This window comes from Caenorhabditis briggsae, assembly GCF_000004555.2.
Source record: "Caenorhabditis briggsae complete genome, chrII, whole genome shotgun sequence".
In the NCBI taxonomy this organism is placed as follows: domain Eukaryota; kingdom Metazoa; phylum Nematoda; class Chromadorea; order Rhabditida; family Rhabditidae; genus Caenorhabditis; species Caenorhabditis briggsae.
This window is the reverse complement of record NC_013486.2, coordinates 6,306,828-6,315,943: the sequence shown is the minus strand read 5'-3', so window position 1 is coordinate 6,315,943 and position 9,116 is coordinate 6,306,828. Positions and strand designations below refer to the sequence as shown.

The 9,116-nt window shown below is 39.6% G+C and overlaps 1 protein-coding gene across 1 annotated transcript in view; it reads right to left on the bottom strand.

Moving 5' to 3' along the window:
- Nucleotides 1-9,116, bottom strand: part of Cbr-pde-4 — a gene marked incomplete at both ends in the record, with an annotated part of 22,308 nt that overhangs the window by 7,812 nt on the left and 5,380 nt on the right. Inside the window, 6 exons of the mRNA XM_045242164.1 lie at nt 69-333; nt 1,085-1,225; nt 2,317-2,393; nt 2,849-2,951; nt 3,607-3,886; nt 7,891-7,919. Coding sequence (XP_045095030.1) covers nt 69-333; nt 1,085-1,225; nt 2,317-2,393; nt 2,849-2,951; nt 3,607-3,886; nt 7,891-7,919 — 895 coding nt within the window. The remainder of the gene's footprint in view (nt 1-68; nt 334-1,084; nt 1,226-2,316; nt 2,394-2,848; nt 2,952-3,606; nt 3,887-7,890; nt 7,920-9,116) is intronic.

Sequence of the window (9,116 nt, the reverse complement as noted above, 5' to 3'; positions counted from 1 at the left end):
ATGTTCGAGATTGAGCAAGTAGGTGACCAGAGTATGAGCATGAATTTCAAAAGTTTTGAGGAGATTACGCTGTTTGAATAATGAATAAGTGATAACTGTGAGTGAGTGATTCTTCGAGTGCTCGTCAATTTTGAAGACGTCAGGACCCCAATCGTTGAGTCGTTGCATGTGAACAGCAATCTCCCGTGCGCAGTTCACTCCGTATTCTGGTACATGACCGTCGTGGGATGGAGCTCGGAGCTTTCGAACTCCGGAGATTTTGTTCATCGCCGCCGTTTGCGCTTTCTTCAAAATGGAGAGTGTCATGGGGCCGGATGTTGAGGGGCCTTGTACCTTAACACAAAAGCGATTAGTGAACATTTAGGGAACAAAAAAACAGGAAGGGATTCTAGATTAATGTGTCTCCATCTATCTTAAACATGTGGCTGATCTATAAAATAGAAAAAGCGATCATCGTTGTATGTTGCTATTAATTTATTTGTTTACCATGTATCGTAAAATCACATCTTGAAGAAAATCCGAGCAGTTGAATGTATTATGAATAGAAATCATTTAGAGATCAGATCAGAACGTCTTCTAAAAATCGCCGTTACTGCAGAATAGAGTGTAAAGTGAGTAGCCGATGGCCGTCAACAAAAAGATAAGTGACCATCGGCGGTGGGGGGTGTTGAAAAAAAAGTAGAAGACGGTCTGTACTGAGTGGGACGTGATTTTTCGAGAAGCCAAGGTTTTTTGGGTTTTATGATCTAATTTTTCTTTTGAAAGTGTTTAGCAGAAGTGATCAAAGTGCAAAAAAGGATAAGCTACAGTACCTCGTGCATTGGAATTATGACATTGTTGTTCCCGTCTTCTTCATTTTCAGAATACATTTTTAGGTTTTTTTAGAACAACAGTGCTGTCAAAAGTAGTACGAAGTGTGTGTATGGGGATGTACTCATTGTGTGTCGCTTCCATTTTTTGAAGAACAATCTTCTGGCAAGCCCGCCCCCGACAGGTTCTTACCACACACATATACACAATATGACTAGATAGATAGATAGACACATGCAGGAGACAGTTTTTGTTTTTTTTTGACAAAACACACCTCAGTGGGCACTTCGATCTCGATTGACGGTTCATCCTCTTCCTTGTCCATGTAGGTAGTGATCAAAAACTTGGAGACTTGTGTTCCGGATTTGGACGATTCGGCAAAATGCGACAACTCCTTGTTGAGCATCTTTCGGAACTGCAAACATCGAGGGTGATAATTACCATCATGTGTTATCATTTTGCGTGGCGCGGGATGCTAATTAGTTGATACCGTCCCCCTTTTTCTCCCCCGTCCTTCTTCTTTATCCCCGCCCCAAATACAGTCAAGAGAGGCCATGTTTAAAAATCGAGAGAGGGAGAAACGCGAGATTCTTATGAAAAAAAAAGAAGGAAAATTACCTCTGCGTCTTCATTCAGAAGACGTCGAACCAACCTGTTCTAATCACTATATCACTATCGTCTCTATCTCTCCGTCTCTTTTCTTCTGTGTTTGCCCCCTATCACCATAAAGTATATAACAAATAATGACACCATCAATCTACAGCATCAATCACCGGAAGTCGCGCTTGCAAACCGCTACTAGAAGCCAAAGCACTTCGTTGTCTGGCGCTCTCTTCGTTTCGTTTTTCTTATCATACAAGGCCTGCGCGACAATTCGACAGTTTCAAAAGGATATCAAGAGAGACGCAGGAAGTATGAGGCTCATTTCAAGTGCAATTATTGAAAGGGTTTTTGTAATTAATGAGACTGGCGCCTTAACGCTAACGCCGAACACTTGTCGCGGTTCTGACCTTATTCTCAGCCGGAAACAGATGTGGGATCTTATCACTAATTTGATTGTTGCCCCATGACGTGAGAACCGTTTGTATGCAGACTAGGATTTTGGCGCAGTGCCAGTATGTACTTTTGCGGCGATCACACATCGGTTACGGTAGACATACTGGATCCGTCTACATGTCTCTTTCTCCCCTTTTTCATCAAAATGGGGCAATTAAAGAGGGGGTAGTGATATCAGTTATCGTAACCCCTTTCTCTCGCGGTCAGCTCTCTTCTTCTTCTTCTTCTTATTCTTTTTTCAATTCCTTTTTTTTGGGTAACAAGACAAGTGCCATTTCTTAGATTAAGTTAGGCTCTATCTCTCTTCTCATGAGCCTTTTTCCAATGACATTGCTGCTCGGATTGAATTTAAATTCAGAAGAGGGGCGCATCTGCGAGCTTTTAGAACAAAAAAAATCCAGAATGAAATAAGAAGAAGAGAAGAAGAGACTAAACAGCCATGAGACTCACCTTACTGCTCGCCATTTCAGACACTGATCGATGCGTTTGAATCGTCTCCAGCTGGTCGAGACACCAATCGAGTTCTTCTGAAACGTGAAAGAAATTAGAATCGGTTTTTCAGGGTGATTCAAGATTTTAGATCAAGGAAACATTCTATGTCCGTCGTCATGCGTGAAAACTTAATGGCGCCAGACCAGAGAAAACAGTTTCCGGCAAAGCAAAAAAGGCTTCGGGAACAGATATATGAAAAATTTGGCTTATCAAATCTCTCAAACTACATTTTCATCTCTAGTTTGATTTCTTTCTAGAACACCGTAAACACTAGAAGGCCTCCCAACCAGCCAACTTTGAGCCCACATATATCAATTCTTATATAAGATATCAAAAATTGGTTAACTAATAAAATGTCGCTAATATTATGATTAACATTTTGTTAGTTTATTACTTTTTGATATCTCTCACAGGAACTGAGATATAAGGGCTCAAAGTAAAAGGTGGGGTTGGGTGGCGTTCTATTTGAGGGTTTACTTCTTCTTCTTACCAAGTGTATCATGCGCACATTGCACCACATCGTCTGGAAGTGGAGTATTGTGCAATGGCGGCCTTTTCGCACTTCGATTCGCGTGTCGACTGTCGTCGCTGTTCTGAAATTTGAGAAATTAAAAAAGTCTCAATATTCCCATCTTATTCCCATCCATCCATTCTCCCTGATCTCCCAAATCCACACGTGATACCTCACGTCCTAGAAAACGTTTCCCATTGTTCTAGAGTGTCGTGAAGGGACCCTATTTACATATGTACATAGCCTCTGGTATGTCGTGCGACATTTCTAAACCTTTTTTTCTCGGAGAGAGAGAGAGAGAGAGAGAGAGAGAGAGAGAGAGATAGAGAGAAAAGGAAAACTACTCTTTTCCCTTATTGCATCTTGTAATTGCTCATCTAAGACCAGCACATCAAGATGGAATCATGAGAAAAAGAGCTCATTTCTCAAATTTCTCGCCTTCTCCTTTTCTTAAATCTTTGATTGTTGTACTTACAAGGTGAATGCAAACCCCAGACTCAAATTGTTCGATTTTAAAAGGCTACTTTGTGAAATCAAAAATCACTCCACAACAATGGGAAACTATTCAAGAATTGAAATTCTTTTTTCCAAAGAGCTGCTGCTAACCCGTTTAACATTTTTTCTCGTCTTTCAGACCCTTGCAAAAGTGGTGCCTGTCATGTAGACAAAATAACATGAAATATACTGTCCTCTGGGAATCGGTTATAGCTTCGTGAAGAAATAAAAATGGAAGAAGCTGTGGAACAAGTAGGGGGTCTTGTTATTCCAGGATGGAGCAGAGCACAGGAAAAATGAGATGGATTGGTGAGAAATAACCGCAGAGGAGAAACGGGAAGTATTCCTATACCTATAGAAATTGTCTTCCTGTTTCTCATTTTTCTTTTTTTTCGTTTCTTGGATGTTTGATCTGCTTCTTTCCTTACCTGGATGTTGGATATCGAAATCAGGTTGGATCGAACGTTTCGAAGACTCGCCAGTAGTTGAGCAAACGGGGTTACAATTAGGTCGTCTCCGTGTCTGAAATGATGCATCGGTTGTATTTCAAGACTATATAACAGAAATTGCAATTTCAGATATTTTTACAGTATGTCAGTCTTCAATTGTTTTGGTTACCAGTTGGTGTTATAGTTGGTATCATTTTAGGCAAATAATTCGGAGGGTACAACCATTTTAGGGGTACAAAGCAATTTAGGGGTACAAAGTACCTGAAAAAATCCGAATTTCGTATCCCCGAATTGTGGATTTTGTACCCCTAAATCTCCTCCTTGTACTTTATACCCTACGAATTATGTGCCATCATTTTAAGACAAGTTTTTGATTTTTTTTTTCCATATATTGTTTTTCTGATTATGCATAGAACCATGCTTCGAAGCAGATGAAAAAAAATAAACGAATCGGATGACTAGTCAAGGAAGAAGAGCTCTAAGCCATCGTAAATACATATAGATGACTTCTAGTCTATCTTTTTTGTTGATGACTTTTCGTTTTTTTCCATCTTCTTCTTTTTCAAAAACACAGAGAAACTATATAACTCATCATTCCACACAGAAGCATGCATCTGAAGCTCCTCACCGAAATGTGAATCCGGATTCTCCGAATTTCCGACGGACACTTCGGTTATTATTGTTATTCAAAGAAATCGACATAGTGGGATTTGGATCAACGTAGATCAAGATAGTTTGTCAGAAGAAGAAATAGAAGACGTGAAAAAGGAGAAGAAGAAGAAAAATAACTGAATGGAATGAAGAGCAGCAACACAACGTCTAGGCTCAGCTGCGTCGGCAGAGGCACACAACCTTCCAAACCGCACCGCCCCCCTATTCCAGGACTCCGCCCATTTTTGTTTGTCTTTTTTTTTCTTTTACGAGGAAAAAGTGTTAGGAAAAGAGAAAGTGGAGGGACCACATTTACTTTATTTTTCAGAAGTTATTATGTGACAGAAGAGCACAAAAAATGATTGATGTGAAAGGTCGGGAGGGCAAAATAAGCTTCAGTCGATTCCTTTCAGAAGGCAGAAAAAAAGGTTCAAAGAAGAAGAAGAAGAGAAATGGGTTTTTGAGTGTTGGAAGTATCTTCCGGGAACAGGTACTATGGGTGAATGAATTTGAAAAAGTGCAGAATACAACTCTTTTTCTTTTTTATTTTTCAATACTTCTCTATTTTTTCCTTTCTACAGTGTCTCATAACTTTTCTGAAACCCATTACATTAGGTGATCAAGAGAGCGAAACGAATTGATTTTTTTTTGTCATGAGCTATTGGAATAAAAAACGAGAGACAAGAGATTTAGACATTAAAGAAAATAGGAATACAAACCTTCGAGACGGCCTTCTAGAAGATGAACAAGTGGCAATCAGGCAGTCGGAACTGGGAGCTAACTTTTGAATAATGATGGAAATAATAGTAAGAAAAATGTTTGAAGCAAACAAGAATTTTTGAAGGAAGGTGTGAAACCCCGAGGTGTGAAATCAGCAATCCGAATACACACGACAACGACCCTTTCCCGCCCCGCGCCCTCCCACCCCTCTTGAAAAGACTCCGAGGAACAGAGATGATGAAGAAAAGAGAGAAAAAAGAAATATCGGCCACGGTATTTGTTTGTTAGTTTGTTCTCAATCGAAATGCAAGAAACGGTTGGAAAATAATAGTAACCGGGGGGATAGGTCCACCCTTCTGTACGTGCGACAGTGTACTGGCTCCCCAACCTCTTCTTACTCATTCTTCTGACCCCTCCCACCCCTCTTCCTTGAAATCGTCCTTTATTAGGCGCTGGGGGGTACCACTACTAAAAGTACGACCTGAGCGCTGAGCGCACCGAATAGTTTGAGCGGGAAGGAATTGGGAGCGAGCGCCTGTGCGCGGCGCGGTACGTGAAATTGTCTGTATACACACGCACGCCACACATGAGGCACACGCACGCAAACATACGCTACGTCACACGGGGCATACATAGGAAAAGGATCCAAAAATCGACCAGCAACACCTGAGGTCGCGAACCGGCGGGAGCATCCCTGGAGCTGGGAGCACACAAGAAAAAGCGAATATTTAGATAAGAAAGATGACGGAGCAAAGGGTCAACTCGATCGAAATGCAAAGGTTACAGGAGCTTGGGATATCTGATAGGGTTAAGAAATCTTGTAAAGGATGAAGCTGATAAGTTCTACGGACCAGAACAAGAGAGGATTAAGAAGCTCGAGTGAATTTCATATTGCCACAAACTGTTCAGATGTTCTTGATTTTCAAAGCCCATCATTTTACTACTACCTACAGTACCCATCAATAGATACCTATATAAAACAGTTGATTTCGACTATTTTCAGGAGGTTGGAGCTCGGCTGTCAATTTTTCATCACTTTGAAAATTTTGGAGGGTGCGCAATTGACCTAGATGAAGAACTTTCATTCCAAAAGTTAGTTTAAAAATTACTAGTTTTTAAGTTATTGGCCGATTTCTGAAGGACACCTGCTTTTTTTCACACTTTCAGTACAAAAAAAAGAAAAAAGGGGTCATTCAGAAAATAGCAAATAGCTGAAAAATTAGGAAAATTCAAAGTTTTTTGTTTTCGGGTCAATTGAATTCTAGACTTTTTATTCGAAGATCCTAAGTATCCAGTATAACTAAAAGCATCATATAATTTGGAGCATCTACGTTGAAGTGCTTCCTAAGCCTGTATGATAAGCTTCAGGACGATTATCCACGAAAATTATTCTGAATGACTTCAGATCTCAAATCTATACAACTACAGTAAGCTCATCGGTGGACAAGTTCGTCATTTTCACTTTAGAAAATTCGACAGTCCTGAAACTGATGACCTAGTTAGTACAAGAATCATGTTCAAAGGGTAACTGTCAAAAAAAGGTTTCTTTCAAGATCAATCATTGTGAATCTTATGACGGAACTTAACACTCGTTTTTTTCTCAAACGGAAGTTACCGTACTATTATGATGGTCAAAGAAATGTTAAAACAATAAAAATATAGAATTGAGAATAAGAGAGAAACCATAAGATCAATTCATAATGAGAAGTCCGAACCGTAACCATGGAATAATAAGAATTCAAGGAATCATAAATCTGATATACTACGAATTTTGCAAAATAATTTATTCATATATTTCTTGAATTTTCAGCTGCAAGGGTGTCTTGGAAACACTCACTCAGAAATTGAATTCATACAAAACTTTCTAATTCCAATGAGAGAAGGGAAAGCAACCTAGCTAACAAAAAATGTGTGTTTTTTTGCCAATTAACGTTCATTGGCTCCTAATTCTTCAAAAAACACTAATGCGTGTGAACTCACTGACGATTTGAGCGCGCTCGCAGGAAAAGACTTTTGAAGGAACCAAAACAAGAAGGTGTGTCCGACGGATGCCTCTGACTGCGACGATGGTTCGGCGGCATTTCGGATGATGGCGATGGATGGATGACAGAAGATCCAATTGAAGACGACATCGTCAAGAGGGGGGGATAAAAAAGTAGAGGAAGAATAAGAAGGCGAAGAAAATGAACACTCTTTTTTACGAGGACTCTTGCACAGAGAGAGAGAAAACGAGAGCCACGCTGATTTGGTTGTCGGCCCAGACGCCGAAAACAACGGATAACGACGAGAGTGTGGGCAGAGCTTGGAAGAAGAAGAAGAAAAAGAAGGATGGAGTAGAAGAAGAAGAAAAAGATGATGACACAGAGGAGTGGCAAAAAGAATAAGAAGGCAACTAATACGGGATTTCTGGACAAACGGACGTCAGAGAAATAGAGAAAAGAGCTAATCATCTTTCACGTCGTTTTCCATATGGAAATCGGGAAAAAAGAGATCAGAGATTCATTAAAATATCAGCCAGATGACAATCATGTGAAAAAAAAGAATCGACTGATCAATTTGATTATATGTACTCATAGAAGTATTAGGAAGACTTAAAAAAAGAAATTTCAAAAGATCAGAAAGTAGAGATAGCGTTAGAAAGATACTGTAGAGTTGGTTAGATAAGAGAACAGATAGAAGAAAAAAAACGAACTCAACATCATCTACGTCGTCTTCATAGTCGTCGTCGTAGTAGTCTTTTTCGTAGTCATTCATACGGTCAAGTGGAATATAGATAATGCACCTGCAGGCAGATTTAGAAGAAGAAGAAGACAGTTCGATGGAAAACCGACGAAGTCTCTTTTGCGTATTCAGTCGATTATCATCACAATCGTGAAAACGAAGAAGCAGGCCCTCTGCAGCAACAAAAAAGAATCAGCAAAGATACAGGGAGACAAAAAAAGTGGGCGGAAATGAATTGACGGACGAGATGACACTACACGACCGATACTGTTTCTTTTTGACACGACGATGAAGACGGGGAAGCCTTCTGATGGCCGCTCCGGTTATCCGTTCCCTTCAGATCCAATCATTCAGTATTTTTCGTTTTTTAAAAATTTCATTTTGTGCAATCCTAGGATAATCCTGATTACTTTCAAAGTACTGTAATTCCTTTAATAGAAGCCCACTCAAACCGTCAACTTTGAGCTCAATTATCTCGATTTCTGTGAAAGATATCAAAAATTGGTCAACTGGCGAATTATTCATCATAATCTCACCAATATTTTATCAGTTGATAAATAGTTGATATCTTTAACATGAATTGAGATAACTTAGCTCAAAGTTGACGGGTTGAATGGGCTTCTATTAGAGGAAATACGGTAATGTATCCAATGTTTAAAATGACTGTCTGATGATTGACGGAAACAGTTGCAGCTAAGAAGAAAAGGCCGCCACTGCGGGGTTGATCACCGCGTCATTAATCATGATATCAGACCGGAAATAAGAGGACGGGGCCTAACCGATGGCGCAGATCATCTTTGAAGGTATGTGTTCTTCTATCGGATTTGCAAAAAGGAGGAAAGCGATGAAGAAATAGAGAAGCAACTAGTACAACAGTCTTTGTTTTAATCTTTAAACAAGAATATCAGACTACAAGAGTGATAAAAGAGAAAAATGAAGAGATATAGCTCGCACAGACAAATACTCCCGGTTTGATAATGAATTCAATTGAAACTTGATCTTAAGATAAAGAATATATAATTTTTTGGACATGATCAAACCGGAGAGAAACAGCAACTTTTCAAAGTAGCCTTGAAAGAAATCCTTATCAAGGTGATTGGGAAATCAACTTTGAATGGCAGTCAGAAGTGTCTGTCATCAGAATGAAACAACATTGTAGACTTTGTACATACCGTAAAACCTCTAATAGAACGACACCCGGATCGTCCACT